The following is a 23,183-nucleotide window of genomic DNA, read 5'->3' as shown; positions in this document are numbered from 1 at the left end:
GAGAGGAAATCGATATCACCAAGATGTGCTTTAAAAATTGATCTTCAAAAAGCTTTTGATTCCATTAATTGGGATTTCATTTTGGCTGTTCTCAAAGCCTTGGATATTCCACCTAAAGTCATTGACTGGATTACTGCTTGCTTCTCGAATGCTCGATATTTTATTGCCTTTAATGGAAGCTTGGTTGGTTATTTCAAAGGTGCAAAGGGGATACGACAAGGAGATCCACTTTCTCCTATATTATTTGTTCTTATTATGAATGTTCTGTCCCATCTGCTCAACACTGTCGCTTCTAAAGGGATATTTTCTTTTCATCCTAAATGCAAAAACCTTGGACTAACTCATCTGTCCTTTGCAGATGACTTGCTAATTTTCTGCAAGGGTAAGCTCGAGTCTGTTCTGGGAGTCACTACAGTCTTGGACTACTTTTATGAATATTCTGGACTGAAGCTTAATGCCGGAAAACGTGAACTCTTCGCGGCTGGCATATCTCATAATACCCTTGAAGCAATTATAAATTCTATTGGCTTTAAACAAGGAAGACTACCTGTTCGTTACTTGGGTGTTCCTCTGGTCACAAAGAAATTAACCGAAAAGGATTGTCAAGCTCTTATTGACAACATCACTAACAGACTTCACCAATGGTCTTCAAAGAATATGACTTATGCGGGCAGGGTGGAGCTTGTCAAGACTGTACTCTATAGCATTGTAAATTTTTGGTGTCGACAACTTGTTTTGCCTCTTTCTATAATAAAAAAATTGAACAATTATGTTCAAGATTCTTTTGGAAAGGCTCAGATACAAAAGCTTCAGGAGCAAGGGTGAGTTGGAGTAAAATATGTAAACCAAAGTCTGAAGGTGGATTAGGACTTAAGGATATTAAAACTTGGAATTATGTGAGCTTGATTCACCTTACCAGAAAACTCCTTGCTGGTGAAGGCTCTCTTTGGGTAGCATGGATTCAAATTAATTACATCAAGAACAAGGACTTTTGGACTATGTTTGAACCACATAACTCAAGCTGGATTCTTAAACGAATTCTGAAAACTCGAAGCATAGCCATGATTGTTTTGCTTTCTTCTGCAGCTAACACTACGCAAATTTGGAATGAGATTCGACCTAAAAACAACAAAGTCATATGGCATAAGTTGATCTGGTTTTCTCTCCATGTACCGAAACATAGTATTATTTCCTGTATGCTCATTCTGGATCGTCTTCCTACCAAGGACAGATTACATCGATTCGGGTTACTTTCTAACGTTGATTGTATCTTCTGTAATGATGGAATCGAAACAAGAGACCATCTTTTCTGCAATTGCAGGTTTTCAATATCTATTTGGACCTCTCTGCTCATCCTGTCCGGTTTCCATGTCCTTCTCGTCTTGGTCCAGCTTGCTGGAATGGGCTGCAACCTCATGGAAGGGGAAATCTTTGATTTCAACTGTTCTAAGACTCTCTTGGTGTAGGCTTAATTACATCATTTGGGAAGAAAGAAATCGAAGGATTTTTACGGGGAAAAGCCGAAGCACCAATGAAATCATCAACAATGTTAAGAAGATTGTTGGGGTTGTTCTTAATAATAGGTTCATCGATAGAAACGATAGCATTAACTTAACTTTATGTAACAATTGGAATATAGCTTAATTTTGATTGTACATATCAAAAAAAAAATATCGATAATTATCAACAATACACAAAATATTCACTGCAATTACCTAAATGGAATTTAAAGCCTGAATGGGTGATTCTGCCAGTGAAAGAAAAGCATTGGCATTTGGCAAAAATCAGCTGTTGGTTGCGTACACCTTCTGTTCAAGAAATACTTCTTCCACACTCGTAAATTCTTATTCTTATTGCTACTATTACTTTTTTTTAATCTTTTTGACGGATGGATTTTGGAAACAGTTCTAACATGCAACTCTACTGACTTGGTGATTTGTTGATGGAACAAGGATTGAAGCGAGCAATGGAGACTACAAATTCAAATCCCACTTCAAGTTCTACCGACGAGCTACTGTGCGGCGTCAACGCAAAAGCACTGCTGGATTCCGTCGATGCATTTCTCTTCGATTGCGATGGTTCCATTCCCACTCTTTCATTCTCATATTTTCTCCGTTTTGCTTCCCCCCCATTGATTTTGCAATGAATACAAGCAGCGATGCGATTGCAGGCGTTATTTGGAAGGGCGATAAGCTGATCGATGGAACTCCCGAGACTCTCTTTTGCCCATTAACTTTCCATTTAATTATCGTATTTACGGTTCATCCTTGTGAAATAGTAGCAATTCATAATATCGTGCCTTGATTGAAAGGGGAAGGAGCTGGTATTTGTGACCAACAACTCTTCCAAGTCAAGACCCCAATATGCTAACTAGTTTCGTTCTCTCGGACTTTCTGTTTCTCAGGTTAGTTTATAATATTTGTTAATTGTCTGACTGTTCTGTATTCGTAGGATGAGATATTTTCGTCTTCTTTTGCTGCTGCTATGTACTTGAAGGTCAATCAGTTTCCTCCCGAAAAGAAGGTTACTATTTTTGCTTTCTCTTTCTCGCTTCTTAAATATTAACTGCAAGTCTGCGATGCATTTTCGATCACATCGTGCCTGTAGACTAAATGAATATTAACGCAGCCAATTGCTATGGATATTGGCTATAAAAAGAGTTGAAAACGCAAAATAGTGACTCTAACGCCGGGAAGCGTTCGTCTATTTGAATCTCTTTGTAATTTCTTATTACTATCATCTTTTGATTGTATGTTTAGCTGCTAAATCCTGCTTACCCAGTTCCTGATACCTTATATCTAATCAAACTATGAAATTCCCGCTTCATGTATATTTTGCTTCTCTTACAACATAGCTTTTCTAGTAGCATATTTCTTGGCCAAAATGCTCATATGTCCTTTAACAATACTGCTTCTGTTCTATAGAATTAGGCTTCTAAACGAACCGAATGTTCAACGAATAGTTCGTGAACCATCTGGCGGGAAATTTGTTTATGTTCCTTTATTTATTAAACAAATGAAAATGAACAAGATTTTCTATTCATTTAATTAAAGGAGTGAACACGAACAAAGGGCTTGTTCGTTAATTTACGTTCGTGAACATTCGGTAATCTGTTCATTTATATTTATTTACGTTCGTTTAATTACATTTATATTTCTGTTTGTTCATTTGCGATCATTTGTGTTCGTTTATCATTTTACCGAACGAAAATGAATGAACACGAATACGCTACATTCCTTAAGGGACGAACACGAACAACAAATTTTGTTCGTTTAGTTGTTCGTGTTCGTTTGTTCGGTTAAAGTTAAACGAACGAAGATGAATATACCCTCTTCATGTTCGTTCAGTTCGTTTACAGGCCTATAAAGAGTAGAAATTAGCAGTTCAATACATACTCTTCAATTTCGTTTTGAAGTGTACGATTAAGCATCGGTGTATCTCCTGCTAACTCTTCCTTGTTCTTGTTTCACGCACCACCCTTTTGTTTTTTTAATGTTGAAATTATCAGGTTTAGACCCCTTATTACGAGAAGTAAGAGTCCAGCACCTTTACCACATGCCACATAATAGTTCAACACCGGCTTTTCTTGGCCTCTCACTCTCCCCTCATACTGTCTTACAAATACTTCTGTTTTTCTAGTTTTCGCTCTTTAAATTCTAACATAAAAAAATGTTTAGAAAGAAATATCTATATTAATTTTTGCAATGTATCATAATTACATGACATTTTTGACCAGGTGCCATAATTTCAGTGGTAATTTATGCCACCTATGTGTTAGAATACCGATGTTAATCAAAAGGACCAAACTATATGACGGAATGAACTTTAAGTATCTATTTACTATTCTTTAAAGTATCAATGTAAGTACTATATAGGGGAAATGAATAGTTAATCTATATTTACTTTTCTTGTGCGCACTATTCATTTTTTTTCGTGTTTCAGGTTTATTTCATGGGTAGGGAAGGCATAGTACAAGAGTTGCAACTTGCTGGATTTACTGCTCTTGGTGGCCCAGTACCTTCTTCCTCTTTTCAATTTTCATTTTCAGTTCATGTCTTCAGATTAGAAACCCATCATATTCTCTATCTTTCTAACAATTGACAGGCTTGTTTGTGTGGACCACTCTTCGTTCCTCTGCTTGTTGCTTTGTTATAGTGTGTGCTTGTGATTCATTGTTGTTTGTTGTTCTTTGTTGAAAATTCAATATTAGCCTAAATGTTCACACCTAAATTAATTTGATGTCATTACTTACATCAATTTAGTTTTGATGTCATTGCTTACATCAATTTAGTTAGGTGAAAATTAAGTATTTTTCTCATGTTTTAATTTCAATGGTTTAGATTATTTAGTGTTTATTTTAATGAGTGGTTTAGATTGTTTCTTGTAACCTATAAATACCCTACTTGTATTTGAGTTTTATCATCCAACAATCAAAGCTTAATTATAAGCATTTGAAAGCTTTCTTAAGAGTTCTTCCCTTTAGCAATTTTGTGAGATTATTCTAAAGAGAGATTTTTTTTTCTTCTCGATCAATTAGAGTTTTTACTCTATTTTGATTCTACAATTGGTATCAGAGCCACGTTTTAAAGATCTCTTGAAATTCTGAGTATGCTCTGTGGCTGCAGTTTTTAACTGATCTTCCACATCAGAAAATATTTCTTGAGTTATTGTCGAGGTTATTACAAACCTTGTGGAGCTTCTTTGTGTTTAGAGTAATTTAGTACTCTGCACGTTTGTTACTCAAGCTTGTTCGGTGTAGTCAAAGCCTTGCCGTTAAGATGGGTGATCTTCAAGTAGTTGGAGGAATCAAGAAGCTCAACAACAAAAACTACAACACGTGGGCAACATGTATGGAGTCATACTTACAAGGTCAAGACCTTTGGGAGGTTGTCGGTGGTGGTGAAGTTACACAACCGGCGACAGAAGATGCCAATGGAATCTTGCGAAAGTGGAAAATTAAAGCAGGCAAAGCAATGTTTACTTTAAAGACCACAATTAAAGAAGAAATGTTGGAGCACATCCGGGATGCTAAAACACCAAAGGAAGCATGGGACACTTTTGTTACACTCTTTTCAAAGAGGAACGATACAAAACTGCAACTTCTTGAGAATGAACTTCTATCAATGGCGCAACGTGATATGGCGGTTGCCCAATACTTTCACAAGGTGAAGTCGATATGCCGTGAAATTTCAGAATTAGATCCGACAGCTGCTATTGGGGAAGCCAGGATAAAAAGAATAATTGTCCATGGTTTGAGACCCGAATATCGAGGGTTTGTTGCCGCTGTACAGGGATGGCCGACACAACCATCGCTTGTTGAGTTCGAAAATTTGCTTGCAGGTCAAGAAGCCATGGCCAAGCAAATGGGAGGAGTCTCGCTGAAGGGTGAAGAGGAAGCGCTCTACACCAGCAAAAGCAGAGGCACTTTTCAGCGGTATATTGGCAATGGATCTAAAAAGGATGGTGACAAGGTGAAAAATTACCAAGGAAAGGGAGGCCCTCATTCAGGGGAGCTTCCAAGAATCGCGGTAATAGTAGAAAGTTCGATGGCAAGTGTTACAATTATGGGAAGTTGGGCCACATGGCAAAAGACTGTTGGACCAAGAAAAAGTCTGTTGAAAGTAATACTGCTACTTCTTGTTCGAAGGAGAATAGTGAAGATGGTTGGGATGCTGAAGCGTTATTTGCTACGGAGGAAGAAGAATTAGCTCTCACGGTAACAACACCAGAACGGATTGACTACAAGAATGATTGGATCGTAGATTCTGGCTGCTCAAATCATATGACGGGTGACAAACAGAAGTTACAAAACCTGTCTGAGTACAATGGAGGTCGTGTGGTGGTGACAGCTGACAACTCAAGGTTACCGATAACTCACATCGGTAAGACAATAGTTGCTCCTCGATATAATACTAACCAGGTGCAACTCCAAGATGTTTACCATGTCCCAGGAATGAAGAAAAATTTGCTATCTGTGGCTCAACTAACATCATCAGGCCATTATGTCTTATTTGGTCCCCAAGACGTGAAGGTTTATCGTGACGTCAAAATCTCAGAAACACCAACAATGGAGGGACGACGTTTGGAATCAATTTACGTGATGTCAGCAGAGTCTGCATATGTAGACAGGACAAGGAAAAATGAGACATCAGATCTATGGCACATGCGGTTATGTCACGTTAGCTATTCCAAGCTAAGTGTGATGGTGAAAAAGTCGATGCTTAAGGGGCTTCCTCAACTAGACGTGAGAACAGACACGGTCTGTGCGGGATGCCAGTATGGTAAAGCACACCAATTACCATATGACGAGTCGAAATTTAAAGCAAAAGAACCTTTGGAGTTGGTTCACTCTGATGTGTTCGGACCGGTTAAGCAACAGTCAATTAGCGGTATGCGGTACATGGTAACATTCATTGATGACTTCTCCAGGTATGTGTGGGTTTTCTTTATGAAAGAAAAATATGATACTTTCTCAAAGTTTAAAGAGTTCAGAGACTCAGCTGAAGGAGAAGTGGGAAAGAAGATATGCTGCTTGCGCACAGACAACGGAGGAGAATATAGATCAAACGAGTTCTCTCAATACCTAAGGGAATGTCGAATACGTCATCAGTACACTTGTGCCAACACGCCACAACAGAATGGTGTAGCGGAAAGAAAAAACCGGCATCTTGCAGAAATTTGTCGAAGTATGCTACATGCAAAGAACGTATCTGGAAGGTTTTGGGCTGAAGCAATGAGGACTGCAGCCTTTGTGATCAACAGACTTCCTCAACCAAGGTTAGGATTTGTTTCACCCTTTGAGAAACTATGGAACATAAAACCTACAGTTAGCTACTTTCGAGTATTTGGCTGTGTATGTTATGTGTTTGTTCCTGATCATTTACGGAGCAAATTTGACAAGAAAGCTGTTAGATGTATCTTTGTGGGATATGACAGCCAGAGAAAAGGGTGGAAATGTTGTGATCCAATTAGTGAAAGATGCTACACGTCACGAAATGTGGTATTTGATGAATCATCTTCTTGGTGGTCCTCAGAGAAGGAGGTGTTGCCATATTCGAGAGAATTTGGAGACAAACTACAACAAAAGATGGGGGAGCATGATGTTCAACTTCAAACAAGTTCAGATGAATCAGAAGATCCAAATGGCGATGATGTCGAACAAAGAGTGACTCAGAATCCGTGGCAAACTGGCGTGTATCAACAACCAAACGAAGAAGGTGGGCCTAGTGAAACAGAATAATCAATTCCACAATCTCAACTCCGAAGGTCAACAAGAATACGAAGGCCAAATCCCAAATATGCCAATGCAACCATAATTGAAGAAGCAACGGAGCCTGAGACGTTCGAAGAAGCATCGAAGAGTTCTCAGTGGATGACAGCTATGAAAGAAGAGATCGATGCACTTCAGCAAAATCAAACTTGGGATATTGTACCAAAGATAAAAGATGTGAAACCCATATCTTGCAAATGGGTTTACAAGATAAAGCGCCGTCCAGATGGGTCAATCGAGAGGTACAAAGCGCGATTGGTAGCTCGTGGTTTCTCTCAACAGTATGGATTAGACTATGATGAAACATTTAGTCCAGTGGCGAAACTTACAACCGTACGAGTCTTACTTGCACTTGCAGCCAACAAAGACTGGAACTTGTGGCAGATGGATGTGAAGAATGCTTTTCTTCATGGAGAGCTAGATCGAGAAATCTACATGACCCAACCAATGGGTTTTCAGAGTCAAGATCATTCTGAATATGTGTGTAAGCTGCGAAAAGCACTCTACGGATTGAAACAAGCACCTAGGGCGTGGTATGGTAAGATTGCTGAATTTCTAACGAAAAGTGGTTATTCAGTAACACCTGCAGATTCTAGCTTGTTTGTCAAAACCAATGAAGGTAAGCTAGCTATCGTGCTAGTGTACGTGGATGACTTAATCATAACCGGTGATGATGAGGCAGAAATTCTTCAGACGAAGGAGAATTTATCAGTTCGTTTCCAGATGAAGGAACTTGGACAACTTAAGCACTTCCTTGGTCTAGAGGTTGATCGTACACACGAAGGAATATTTCTATGTCAACAGAAATATGCTAAAGATTTGCTGAAGAGGTTTGGAATGCTCGAATGCAAGTCAACTTCAACGCCAATGGAACCAAATATCAAAATGTGTGCACATGAAGGAAAAGATTTGGAAGATGCAACAATGTATCGACAATTGGTAGGTAGTCTGATCTACTTAACATTGACCCGACCTGACATTTCTTATGCAGTTGGTGTGATGAGTCGGTATATGCAAAATCCAAAGAAGCCTCATTTGGAAGCAGTTCGACGAATACTGAGATATGTGAAGAATACAATTGACTATGGTCTTTTGTACAAGAAAGGTGAAGACTGCAAGTTAGTTGGTTATTGTGATGCTGATTATGCAGGAGATCATGACACCAGGAGATCAACAACTGGGTATGTGTTTAAGCTTGGCTCCGGAACAATTTCTTGGTGTAGCAAAAGACAACCAACGGTATCATTGTCAACCACTGAAGCTGAGTATCGAGCAGCAGCAATGGCAGCTCAAGAGAGTACATGGTTGATACAGTTGATGAATAATCTACATCAACCAGTAGATTATGCAATTCCGTTGTATTGTGACAACCAATCGGCAATTCGGCTGGCGGAGAATCCTGTCTTTCATGCAAGAACTAAACATGTGGAAGTACATTACCACTTTGTTAGGGAAAAAGTTTTGCAAGAAGAGATTGAGATGAGGCAAATCAAGACAGATGAGCAAATTGCTGACTTGTTTACAAAAAGCTTGAGTGTTGGAAAGTTTGAACATTTCCGTCGTCAGCATGGCGTGATTCAAAGAATGGAGGCTAACATTGAGGGGGAGTGTTGAAAATTCAATATTAGCCTAAATGTTCACACCTAAATTAATTTGATGTCATTGCTTCATCAATTTAGTTTTGATGTCATTGCTTACATCAATTTAGTTAGGTGAAAATTAAGTATTTTTCTCATGTTTTAATTTCAATGGTTTAGATTATTTAGTGTTTATTTTAATGAGTGGTTTAGATTGTTTCTTGTAACCTATAAATACCCTACTTGTATTTGAGTTTTATCATCCAACAATCAAAGCTTAATTATAAGCATTTGAAAGCTTTCTTAAGAGTTCTTCCCTTAAGCAATTTTGTGAGATTATTCTAAAGAGAGTTTTTTTTTTCTTCTCGATCAATTAGAGTTTTTACTCTATTTTGATTCTACATTCTTGCATCATAATCTCTAGCTTTAATGAATTTTAATTGCTCTGAGGAATACTATTGCAGGAAGATGGAGAAAAAAAAGGCTCAGTGGAAATCAAATTGCCTCTTTGAGCATGATAAGGATGTAATGTAACATCTTGCCTACAATTTCTCTGAGCATGTTACTTGTTCTTTTTCCTGAAAGCTACATAACTTCATGTTGGAGCAGCTGTTGTTGGATTAGATCCAGATATTAACTATTACAAACTTCAGTAAGTTAAAGTTTCATCTTGACTTTTTTATTTTGTTAAGAGTACTATATATGAACACATTTTCCAATTATGAATATTTGAGATTAGTGTGTTTCTTATGCTTATTCCTCAAATATGTTATAGTTTGTGCAACTGCAGTGAAAATGTAGGATTTGAACCATGTAGTAAGTGGTTGGCTACTCACTTGGTATTTCGTTTTGAGAAAAAAATTTAGCAAGTTTTCTGAAATTATGATTGTTTTCTTAATTTGTCCTCTTAAAATAACTTATAACCAGTTTCTAATTTTCCATTCCCCATAGATTTTGTTGCTAAGCATTTGTATTTTGTTTTTTGGTCATTAAAACAACCCTGGACAAGTTCTGACCCATAGACCCTAATGATTATCTTTTTACATATTTTACCAAATTGATCAGCAGTACATTTTCCCAAGTTTTTTGATATATTTAACTCGATAAGGTTTGTAGACGTCAACACATTGTTGAACTTCAAATGAGTTGTTCCCTCCTAGAATAAATATTCTCTACAATGAATGCTCTGAGGGATCATTTTTAGTTAAAATACTAATTAGCCTAGGGGCATTGAGTAGATTTTAGGTTACAATGTTTGGCTAGATGAGTAGAAAATGCTAATAAACTTATAAAGCCTAGAACCCTAGACTAGGTCTAAACAAACTCTCATCAGATCAGATAGCTTAACATGTAAGATTTGGCAGTGTTTTCTGGACTGTTCTATCTTTAAAATAATTGCAACTGGCAGGTATGGGACCCTTTGCATCCGTGAGAACCCAGGTTTCCTTTTTATTGCTACGAACCGTGATTCAGTTGGACACATGACTGATCTGCAAGAGTGGCCTGGTAAGGAAATTAGATTAAATCTGGTGAGTTTGGTTGAGTTCTACTTGGTTCATTTCTTATTTATGTTTGCAGGTGCGTGGTGCATGGTTGGTGCCATTTGTGGGTCAACGGAAAGAGAGCCTATTGTAGTTGGAAAACCTTCAACCTTCATGATGGAGTTCTTACTGCAGAAGTTAGTTTTTAATGCATTGGTTCTGTATGTATACCTCATTAAATTAAAATGACACTTTCCTTGTATTGGAACAAACGTGGTAGAAAACTGTGTTATGTGAAGTGTTTCTTAACTAGCCTAACTGAGAGCAATTTGTGAGAAGCCCAAGCTCAACTTCAAATTTGAGTCTTGAAACTCAAGTCAAACTCGACCAAGTTTGACTTTAAAGGCTTGATCTAGACTCAAAATTAAAATTGACTCACTTGAGCTCGCTCGGTAATATTTTAAACAGACTCAATTTTTTATGCTCAAGTTTGAGTTTTGAGTTTGAATTGAGGTTTTTCAGTACTAGTTGAAAGCAAATATGCATTTATTAAAAAGAAATAAGATGCTTGATAAGGCTTGCTACTCGAGTCAAACATTAGAAAACTTGAATTCAACTCGTCTGGTAGCATAAGTTTCTCGAGCTTAACTCAACATTGACAGCCGAATTTATGTTTTTTTTTGGAACTGAACCCAAATATTTGAGCATGAACGTCTCATTTACACACCAATGATAGACTCATAGAATGATTCTTTGGTGTATAATAATGACTAACACTGACCTTGCTGTACCTATTCTGATAATCATTTTCTACGATGTATTGTGCTTTGCAGATTAAATATACGTACATCTAGAATGTGTATGGTGGGTGACAGACTAGATACTTATATACTATTTGGACAAAATGCTGGCTGCAAAACTCTGCTAGTCCTTTCAGGTTTGTTGCAGTCTCTTGTTCTTAAGACTGTCCAACTAATACTCCCCCAAGGTTTCTTATATTTCTTTATGTTTGCAATGCCTAAAATTTCAGGAGTAACAACCAAGTCCATTGTTGATGACCCGTCAAACAAGATTCGACCAGATTATTACACCTCCAAGGTCTCTGATATTCTCAATTTATTGGGAGAATGATCTGATTGTTCCAATTTTCATGTCAGTTTGGCACTATTGTTTACAAATTTATACTCTAATAATGCCTGCAAATTACTGTACACGAAATGACGAAACTACACTCGACAATTTCAGTCAGATACATGAGATCATGATCTGAGAAAATAACACAAAATGTTATATATGAATGTGTCAAAATTTAGTATATGACAGTCTACGTGTCTATAATATGCATGTTCAATATGTTTCTGAGGGGAGAAAGTACTTAAATTAGGGGTGAAATTCATAGGTTGGAAAGAAGACACTCAAGTTGATTTTGTTGCAGCCATCATATTCTTTCTGGTCGAATTCGTAGGTTGTGAAATTCATAACTCTTGAAACATTGTATTTTCCGCCGTCATCGGTGAACACGACATGGGACAGAATGATTGAAAATCCCGTAGCATCATATGAATACTCCAATAAGCTATATATATGGATTAGTACATAAACTACCAAGACAGACCCCAACATTAGGTTGATTATAGCAAATTTAGGGGTCGCTAATGAAGATTGTAAAAAGCTAGCCACTGTCTCCCAATTCAAGGGAAACGATCGAACCCGAAGTCCATCTCGACTGGCTCTGATTATTTGGCCTGTCACCAAGTCGTTCCATATTCAGCAAACGAAAGATAAAGCCGTGATCAATGGAAAAAGTTAGTTCGGAACAGTATAGTATGTGAAGCTTCATATGAACCCCACGAGGAAGAACTGCAGTCAAGTTAGGCCACCTTTAGACGGAACCTCATCATCACGCAATGCCCTACGATTACAATTAACGAGTTGGATATTACAAATAGAGAGCAATAGGAGATACAAAGAATCCAAAAAGAGAGCACCTAAAGAGGGAGACCTGCACCAGGTTGTTAGGCCACCACATATACGGTGAATCAACATGAAACTTTCGGAACATTCCAGCCCATTCATATCCGAGCATCTGAATATTTTAAAAGAAACAATGATGGTGGTTAGCAACAGATGAGACTGCAATAGCATCCATCACGTATGTTATCCGAGAGCTGAAGGTGGCCTTGGTTTGAAAGACCTTCTTAGTTGGAACCGGGCGTATAGCATAGATCAACTCTGTGATATTCTTATGCAGTAGATGGATTTCTTGGATCAAATGCCTATTTTTTTAGGGGTAGAGATGTTGTCAGAGTTCAATGTCTAAAAATTGTATTTGGTGCTGGAAGAAGCTAATGGGCGCTAGAGAATACGCAAGAGAAGTTCTTGAAAAAGGCATCTTTCAACAGAATCAAAGGCTTCATATCGGCATAATCTGGGATGCTCAAGTGTATTGAGAAGTTTTATATTGAGATTGGCATGGAATGCTCATGCGTATTGTATATGGAGAGAAAGAAACAATAGATTGATGATCAAAAGAGAACTGAGGAGCAGTTGCTTGAATTGATAAAAGAATATGTGAGAATCAAGTTGGATAACGCTACTTTCAATAGGATTAAATCTGAAAGTCATTCGAGCTGTTTTCACAGGAGCTGCTGTGTTTCTGATAGATAAGTCTCTTAACATCAAAGGGAATTCTCCTTTTCAATTCCAACCACTTAACTTCAAACTATGGCTATGGTTTTGTGATATTCCTCTTGACCTTCAATTTGAACACCAACAGGTCTAGCTGCCGAGTCAAAAACGTATTAATTACTGCACAAGATCGCTTCTAGGTCATATCCACCGGCTGTGCCATTTGTCTTTTCACGAGTCTTGTGGTATTTCCAATTTGGTCAGGTGAAGACCTCCAATAACTCCACTGTAGGCAAGGTCCGAGGAATTCCTAAAAGTATACAAAGTACTTAAATGTGAGAACTGTAATCAAATTTATTCTTTTCCTAAGCTTTTTTATTGTGTGTGTTCATAAACGCTAATGTAATTTTTTTTCCTGCAAAATGATGCAGCTTGTGTGAATGAGTAGTTTAATGATTTTGAGATAAAGGAAAACCAAGACAAATCAGAAGAAGATATTGCTTATGGCTGATAGAAAGAAATATTCTGGTTTGTGCAGGCATTATATGCAAGTTGAGAACCAAGGCAGCAATATGTGAAAGTGGGAGCTGTTCTTCGCCAATTTGGATACACAGTTGTAGATTTGCTCGAATGCTCGCAAACTGAAATTCAGCTACTCTTCAAAAACAGCTCTGCTTTGTCAAAAAAAAAATGACATAATTACAGGTTATGGCAATGAATTTTTCACCGTTCCATGTGCAATATCCATTATAAAAAAATAAAAGGTCCCAACCGGGTTCGAACAAGTGGCCTCTAATCTGCAGTCAAATGGTCTACCACTGAGCTATGGACCCGGAAGGCTATTACCTTATAGCAAAATAATAATAAATAAATAAATACTGATGAAAGGACAGAAAATTTAAGATAAGATATTAGATAAGAAACCTTCCTGTTTGTGGAATTTGAGGATGTGAAAATGGCGTGTTGCATCTCAAACTCTGTTGCGTTCCAGCAGGCCTGGAGGAGAAGAACCCCTTACAGTTTATTCGGTTGGAACATAGGCAAGAAAAAAAATGCAGATATTAAGCCTCAACCAAAGTACCATGACACTGATCTTCCTTTCTCTCTTGCTCTGGTAGACAAAACTTTCTTAAGAGGTAATCTCTCATTCACATGCATCACTAATTATCTTGATTCTATACAATTCTCTTTAAGATATTTCATGCGGCTTCATGTTCTCTTAAGGTCATATGTTTATGAGCAGGTAGGGAATTGAAATGCTGCTATAAGGCTACTGTTGATGGTTTTAGCGCCACGAATTTTCATGACTGCTGTGATTTCAAGGGACCATGCGTGGTAATTGGATACACGAACAAGTCCTTCAAGTTTGGTGCGTTTAACCCTGAAGGTTATAGGAGCACAGATGATTACTACGACACATTCGATGCATTCCTCTTTTACTGGCCTGATGATGGTGAAACGGATCCTATCATACTGCCCAAAGTAGGGGGTAGTGGTGCGGCACTTTTCGACTATGCTAGAGGGGGTCCCCAATTCGGGGCCGACGGGTTACTCATCGGACCTCCCCTGTCGCCGGTTATGGGCGGCTTTGCGGGGCCTGACACAAATTCAGGCATTGGAGACTTGAGGCAAGCCAAGTCTAGATTGGGATTATCGTATGCCAAGAGGAAGGATGGTAAGGAGTCACTCTTTGGGGACGGGTCCAAGGCTACTCTTGAGGAAGTCCAAGTCTTTTGCAGCCCTCAGATTGCTAGCTTATACTGAGATGAGCAATGGAGCTTGTAAATTCTGATGCAAATACCTTAATTGAAAAGCAAGTTCTTAATGAATGTGAATTCTAATTCGTGTACTATATATACTACTATGTCTCAAATTTTGGAAACCTTCCTTAGGAGGAAAAGAATACCAAAATTGTTGCTTTCTTAATGCTCCTGACCACTTAACTCAGTGATGGAGTTCTTTTGGGGGGGGGGGTTCATTTTTCAATTTGCAAGAGTGGGAGCATATTGTTGAAAGTGAATTTTAGAGAATCCGATGAAGGCCACAAGGTTACCTAAGGGTCAAGGGGCATCCATTGAAGCAAGCTGGGGGCTGAGAGACTATGATTTTTGAGAATATTTACAGTATCTGTTCAGAATCTACTTGCAGACGCAACTACTCAAAACCCAGAACCTCTAAGGAGAACAACACTCATAACTGGGGCCTTTAACCAAATCATTTCTCGAAATTATGTTATTGTTGCTTCTTCAACATTTTACACTTCTGATACAAACAAGACTACAACATATTAAGTCATTTAGCTCCCATCGAAGGACCTTTCGGGACTGACAGAGATCACTTGCATAATTGCCATCATTGATGAGATCTGAAGGGAGTTGTAGTTGAAAGTGAATGTCCTTGACTTTCTTTCAAAGTCTGCCAAGCCAAGAACCAAATGTGAAGAAAATGACAGAGGATACAGTACAAAGTTATCATGCGCCTAAGCCTCCAAAACGTGAATAACGCGGACAAACTGTTAGCAGTCAAGTCTAGATCAAGTACCCCACTGATAAATGATACAATGGCGAACAAAACTTATTTAAAGTTAACCTTTTAAGGGATTAAAGTTTGTGCTGAACTTTAAATCTTGGGAGAATATTGCATTTTTCCAAAAGCTATGTTATGGTTTAAGTCGATTAGAAGAGAAATAGAGGAATAGATAAGAGAAATAGAGAAAATTTTAGAAAGAATTAAGAGAGGAATAGCTAGTTCATTCATAACATCCCATTCAGATTGATTCTACAGCATTTTATTTAGTTACAGGGCTCCAATTGTCATTTAATAATGAGCCAGCTGTCTGTACTATTAACAACCTATAACAGACTAATATTCTTCTCTCCTTGCAGGTTGTTGGGCCACCAAGCTGGGCCGACCCACTTCTGCCAGCACCCTTATCAGGTAACTTCTTTTCATCAGGTAAACGCTTCAATTCTTTTTCTCCTCTTCCAATCCCTAAATTCCCTTTTTCAATTCCCTCTCGAGCCTCAATCCCTAACCCTAGATCGCTGTTTCCCCTAATTGTTTCCCCAATTTCTTCCTCTCTTCCCCGTTCATCTCCTCGTTCCTCTCCTCCAACTGTAACAATACCCGCCGCTGGAAAGGATCCTTGTCCCCAAGGATCAAATTCAGGAAATTGGCCTCGAAGAACCGTATAATCTTCCCATGTATCACTGGTTTCATCAAGGTTCTTCCAGCGCACTAGCCACTGCGTTACAAGTATGTTTTGTCTATTTATGATTCTTCTTCCCATAATCTTATATGGCTCGATTTTAATCTGTCCGTCATCGTCCATGGCAGGGGGGGTTCCTTGAAGAGACAATTGAATCCCCGACGTGCTTCTTCAGGAGGCTCACGTGAAAGACAGGATGTAATCTAGAAGAGTCTGGTAAGTCTAACTTATACGCAACTTCACCAATCTTCTCAATAACTTTATAAGGGTCGTAGAACTTAGCTGCTAACTTTAAATTCTTGCGCAGGGCCAATGAAGTCTGACGGTAGGGTTGCAATTTCAGGTAAACCGAATCTCCAACTGCAAATACTCTTTCTGTTCTTTTTTTTGTCTGTTTGTTGTTTCATTATATTACTTGCATGCTCAAGTTGTAGCTTCACTAACTGTTTGATATCTTCTCTACTTCTCATTAAGTCACTAACAGACTGCACATTAGTTTCTGCTTGCCAAACCATAGTAGGAGGCTTGTAGCCATACAATGCCTCAAATGGTGTAAGCTTAAGGGCAATGTGGTAGGTAGTATTATACCACCACTCTGCATGTGGCAGCCATTTAGCCCACTGCTTCGGCTGAAAAAAACATAAACCCCTCAAATATTGTTCCACACATTGATTCACCCTTTCTGTCTGACCATCAGTCTCTGGATGGTATGCAGTACTAAATAGAGTTTTAGTGCCCAGTTGCCTCATCAGTTCTCTCCAAAAGAGACTGGTAAATGTCTTGTCTCTGTCAGAAATGGCCATTTTAGGCTGGCCATGAAGTTTATAAACAGTATCCAAATACAATCTGGCTATATCAGTAGCTGTATAAGGATGTGATAAGGCTAGGAAGTGACTGTACTTAGTAAATTTATCAACTATCACCAAAATGCAATTTTTCTTCTGGGATGTAGGCAAGCCTTCTATGAAGTCCATAGTAATAATCTCCCAAGCCTGTTGAGGAATAGGCAATGGTTGTAGGAGCCCTGGTTTAGGAATATGTTCTACTTTAGTTTGTTGACAAACTGTACATCCTCTAATATAATTTGCCACCATAGCCTTTAACTTAGGCCAATAAAAATTAGCCTTAATCCTTTGATAAGTAGCCTGTGTTCCAGAATGTCCCCCATGAGGTGAATCATGTAAGAGTTGAAGAATTTGTAATCTTAATGTTCCAGTACCTCCAATATATACTTTGCCCTTGAATCTAAGAATACCCTTAGAGTATGTCCAGCAAGGGTTAGCAGTAGGACTTACTGGTAATATAGATAACCAGTCAGTTGCCATTTTATCCCCTTTATAGCTGTCTTCCACTTCTTGCACCCAACTAGGAATGATTAGGGTAGTACCCATAGCCATATACTGACCTTGATCTTCCCACTGTCTAGAAAGGGCATCAGCAACCACATTTGACTTACCCTTCCTATACTGAATAGAATAGTCGAGCCCCAATAATTTAGTCAGCCCTTTCTTCTGGATGGCAGTAGTTAATTTCTGCTCTAGCAAATATTTTAAAGGTTCATGGTCAGTTTTGATGATAAAAGGATTGCTTTCTAAATAATGCCTCCATTTAGATACTGCCATTAGAATAGCAAGATATTCTCTCTCATATATAGATAAGGCAGTATGTCTAGGGCTAAGAGCTTTACTAAGGTAGGCAATAGGTCTACCATCCTGAGATAAGACAACCCCAATTCCTCCCGAACTGGCATCTGTTTCTAAATAAAAACTCTTCCCAAAATCATCACACATAGCATACTTCAGATTTTCAAAAGCAGTTAGAGCCTCAGTACTCCAGTGAAAATTGTCTTTCTTAAGCATTTGAGTCAAAGGTTTACTGATGGTACCATAATTCTTAATAAACCTTCTGTAATAACCAATCAATCCCAAAAAACCTCTCAAAGATTTTAAAGATTTTGGCACAGGCCAATTCTTCATAGCTGCTACTTTAGTAGGATCAGTAGAAACCCCAGAAGCTGAAATAATATGTCCCAAGTACTCAACTTGAGTCTGTCCAAAGAAGCATTTAGACATCTTGGCAAACAATTGATTAGTTTTCAAAACTTCCAGAACCAATTGTAAATGAATGATATGATCAGCCATAGAAGTACTATAGACTAGAATATCATCAAAAAATACCAAGACAAATTTTCTTAAGAATGAACTAAATAATTCATTCATTAATGCTTGAAATGTAGCAGGGGCATTAGTAAGCCCAAAGGGCATTACCTTGAACTCGTAATGGCCTTGATGAGTTCTGAAAGCTGTCTTATAGATATCCGCAGGCTTAATTCTGATCTTCCAATAACCAGACCTTAAGTCGATTTTAGAAAAATAGACTGCTCCACATAATTCATTCAGTAGATCTTCCACAACAGGAATAGGAAATTTGTCCTTCACTTTCATACTGTTTAGTTTCCTGTAATCAACACAAAACCTCCAGGTACCATCATTTTTCTTAATTAAAAGACATGGAGAAGCAAAAGGACTTTTGCTTGGTTGAATTACAGAGGAGGAAAGCATATTAGCAATCTGCTTCTCTATCTCAGCTTTCTGAATATAGGGAAATCTATAGGGTCTTAAGTTGATTGGGGTAGCTTCAGGTTTAAGAGGAATTGCATGGTCATGATTTCTTGTAGGAGGCAGTCCTGTAGGTTCAGCAAAAATAGCTTGATATTGGTCCAGAAGAGACTGGATAGCTGTAGGAGTAGTCTTGGAATCTTCACACATATTGAATAACACTACATGTCCCAAAAGAGGAGAATCAGAAACTGTCATCTTCAATAGGGTAGCTCCTGAAATCTGCTGTAAGAAATTTGACTGTTGTTGACCTTGTATAGTGATTTGCTTCCCCTTATGCACAAAGCTCATAGTCATTTTATTAAAGTCCATCAATATTGGACTAAACAATCTCATCCAATCCACCCCTAACACCATATCACTGCCCCCAATTGAAGTAGTCTGAAATCATGTATAAAAGAGTGCCCTTGCATCCTCCATTCCACTTCATTACACCTTGCTGAACTGTAGAGTTGCTGCCCATTAGCTACTGTAATAGCTAGAGGATGAAGAGTATTTATCTGTATGCCAGCCTCAGCCCATTGAGGTGTTAAAAAACTGTGGGTACTCCCACTGTCAATTAGTATATTCAATGGTCTTCCCTGAATTGTTCCCTGAATCCTCAATGTATTATGACCAATACATCCAGTAATGGCATTCATAGATATTTCTAGATTCTATTCCTCCTGTAAATTCTGCTGTTCTGGATCATTAGATAAAATTTCTGAAGGTAAGACACTTTCATCTTCAATCATCATATTCAACTGTTTTGCTTTACACTGATGGCCTGGAACAAACTTTTCACCACACTTAAAGCATAAATTGTTCTGTCTCCTGTAGTCTATCAGGTTTTGTTTTTGTGTTGTAGTGGATGTATTCTTCAGTGGTAGTGTTAGCTGATTAGGCTTAGAACCAGGTAGAGGAATTGAATGAGCTGGATTTTTTACAAAAGGTCTTAACCTCTTACTCTCAAAGTCCACAGAGAGCTCATATAATTTAGCTTGCCTGCTTGCCTCAGACAATGTTTTAGGGTCTAGAGCTTTAACTCTGTGTTTAATGTCATCCCTTAGTCCACTAATAAACAAAGAGACAAAAAATTCTTCACCTAAAGTAGGATTCTGCAGAAGCATGTGAGGTTGTAGTTCTTCAAATCTATCCTGATATTCTTCTACAGACCCTTTCTGGACCAGTTTTGTAAATTCCTCCACTATATCAACAAAGGCTTTATCACAAAACCTATGACATAAATCAGCCTCAAACTCATGCCAAGTCACATGATGTTTTTGCATAATATACCAATCAAACCAAATCTCTGCTTTACCTGTCAGGTACATTGTAGCTACTTCCACCTTCTGTTCATCAGCAATACTACATAATGAAAAATATTTTTGACATTTTTGTAACCAACCTCTGGAATTACTTCCATTAAAAAATGGTAGCTCAATTTTTGGTCTATGCAACATAATCCCTGACATACTAGAAGACCCTCCTGTACCTCTTTTATCCACTTCTAAAGCCACTAACTGAGTTCTAGCAGCACTGTTCTCCCCCGTTTGGTTATCATTTTTGCAGCTAGCTATATGAGCAGGCAAGACATTTGGTTTAGACTTAAGAATACCAGGCTCATCCGGTTTATAAGTAAACCGAGTCTTATCATTGATTACTGTCACCTTAACAGGTTGTTTGTTACTCATATTGGATGAATCAAGGGTATGTACCTGATCCTCAAACTGATTTTGGTCCTCTTTTCTGCCAGTCAAAATCTTCAAGATTTTCTCCACATATCCATGATTTGTAGCCAATCTAGACTCCAGTGTAGAAATCCTCTCTTCCTGAGTCTCCCACCATTTAGGTGGATTAGACTCATCTCGTCCTTGTTTCACCAGTGCTGTCAGTTCTTCCATCTGCTTCTGCAACCCAGCTAATTCTTCTGCCATATTCTGATTTTTCTTGGGCATACCACCAACTTGCCAGAAACCGAGGCTCTCGATACCAATTTGTTATGGTTTAAGTTGATTAGAAGAGAAATAGAGGAATAGATAAGAGAAATAGAGAAAATTTTAGAAAGAATTAAGAGAGGAATAGCTAGTTCATTCATAACATCCCATTCAGATTGATTCTACAACATTTTATTTAGTTACAGGGCTCCAATTGTCATTTAATAATGAGCCAGTTGTCTGTACTATTAACAACCTATAACAGACTAATATTCTTCTCTCCTTGCAGGTTGTTGGGCCACCAAGCTGGGCTGCTTCACTTTTCCCGTATGAAGACTTGGGCCGACCCACTTCTGCCAGCACCCTTATCAGGTAACTTCTCTTCATCAGGTAAACGCTTCAATTCTTTTTCTCCTCTTCCAATCCCTAAATTCCCTTTTTCAATTCCCTCTCGAGCCTCAATCCCTAACCCTAGATCGCTGTTTCCCCCAATTGTTTCCCCAATTTCTTCCTCTCTTCCCCGTTCATCTCCTCGTTCCTCTCCTCCAACTGTAACAAGCTACAAAGCAATTTGGCAGCAACACTGAAGACAACTCTGCTTCATTATTATAGTTGAAATAAGAAGTAAACATTCACCTAACCTTTTTTCCATTCACCATTTGTTGAAGATTCATAAGTTCGAACATACCTATAAATGTTATCAGAAGCTATCAAATTTTAGCACTTTGACACAGTCAATCACTTCCATTAAGAAAAGCTTATTTTAACCACCAGGAGGTCACTTTTTTGTATAGGGAAAACATAAAACGGAAACTTAGCAGCTGCTTATACAGAATAAAACAAAGATTCAACAATCTTAAATGAACCTAATAGCAGTGAAGGGGCTGTCCTTATCACATACCCTCAATTTGCCATCTCCAGTAGCTTGCAAGCGAATTGGAGCTTAGCATAAGTTTCATATCCTACATTAGGAAAGAAGAGCCACTTGAACTTTCTTTCCTTTTTCAGGAAGGGTTCGGGTGGTAACATGAACCAGTCTGGTCATAGCTTTCATTGCCATAGAAGTCTATGGAATTTGCATGTCCCCAAGTACAGTGGCATGCAGCCAATGCAACCGAGGGCATCATGCCTATTTCCCCCAAATTCGAGTACGATGAAGTAGCGGAGAAGTCAGTTCGTATTGCTGCCACGGGGTCAGTGAGCTTGGAAACTCGTCCTGCGGGAAGTATTGGGATGCTGTTTCACATATTTGTGGATAATCCTGAAATAAACCAATTTAAAGTTATCAGAAAAACCTATAGAAATCCTAACAACTTTATTGTCAGTTTCCATTTTTATTCTCCTGTACCTTTGAAGAATTAAGAATTAGATCAGGTGTGACCCAAATGCTAGCAGGATCGGTAGCCGAGGAAACAGGCTCAAATGGTGTCTCTTGGGTGATTTCATTAGGATAAGGAGAAGGAACAGGGCTCGAATAACGACTCTCATTATTAGGGTAACTTGTTTGACACGAAATGTCACCAGAACTACTCAATGGCTCGTTGCTGGTCCTTGGTGAGGCAGTAGGTTCCATTTGGCCGAACTGATCCCCACCCTCTTGGCTTTTGGTTCTCTGTGTGCATCACTCGCCTTGGGTTCGTTCCTTTTCACGATACGGCACAAGGTAAAAGCACCCTGACGAGCATAAAAGTAATCGATTATCTAATTGCTTTGATAAACCAAAAGTGCCAATACAAAGAAAAATACACATGCTTATGCTACGCGTTCACCTGATTAGTCGATCCCTGAGAAGGTTCATCGGAGAGCCGATACTCATGCATGACCCAATCCGTTCGATCACCTAAAGGAGCATGCCCCCCATAGAAAACTAGGGTCTTACGGTAGCTAGTCACGGCAGATTGGCACACAGCTTTCCTATCTTTTCTGGTAGCTTTCCAATAGCCAGCTTCGGTGTCCCGGTTTGTTCTCAACCCGTTTGGATACTTTCGGTCCATGGGACAGAAAAAGAACCACTCCAAATCTCGTTTCGGAAGGAATGATTTCTCTGCAAAACAATCAGACAATTCAACAGTTCTGTTTAATGCTCTTTGTTTGCACCTTTTTCACAACAACTCACATTAAACGAGTCTTTAGTTGAAGAACAAAAAGTTGCAGGTCCCATCCCATGGGAATAAACAACTGTAAAAGAATGAACACAAAACAAACAAAGAAGTGCTTTCCCCTACATTAATATAAATCCATCTTCACATTAGCCTGAACCAGAAATCATGTTAGAAATTAGAGGTGTAAGGGGAAAAAAGAGAGAAGAAACAATGTGCAGAAAAGTACCAGGCAACTCCCAAGGATCAAACTTGTACAAATCAATCACAGGGATGACTTCAAGCTCAATTTCAAGGCCTCGAGTTTTTCTTTTGAGGTAATATCCTACCAGTTCCTCATCGGTGGGATGGAACCGAAACCCCGGAGGCAGTGATGCTCCTTCCAT

At 38.6% G+C, this 23,183-nt stretch overlaps 1 protein-coding gene and 1 pseudogene across 1 annotated transcript; one reads left to right on the top strand and one right to left on the bottom strand.

Annotated features, from left to right (window-relative positions):
* Window positions 1-13,904: 13,904 nt before the first annotated feature.
* Window positions 13,905-14,785, top strand: LOC120199374. Its single transcript, XM_039200473.1, has 2 exons — window positions 13,905-14,092; window positions 14,200-14,785. Exons 1-2 carry the CDS (start codon window positions 13,912-13,914, stop codon window positions 14,718-14,720), a joined length of 702 nt encoding a protein of 233 aa, XP_039056404.1. The 5' UTR covers window positions 13,905-13,911; the 3' UTR covers window positions 14,721-14,785.
* Window positions 14,786-21,596: 6,811 nt separating this feature from the next.
* Window positions 21,597-23,183, bottom strand: LOC120199373 (annotated as a pseudogene).

This window comes from Hibiscus syriacus, unplaced genomic scaffold (genome assembly GCF_006381635.1).
Source record: "Hibiscus syriacus cultivar Baekdansim isolate YM2019G1 unplaced genomic scaffold, ASM638163v2 tig00005459_pilon, whole genome shotgun sequence".
NCBI classification, from domain to species: Eukaryota; Viridiplantae; Streptophyta; class Magnoliopsida; order Malvales; family Malvaceae; genus Hibiscus; species Hibiscus syriacus.
Note: the sequence above shows the minus strand (reverse complement) of the source record. Positions and strands in the feature narration are given on the sequence as shown.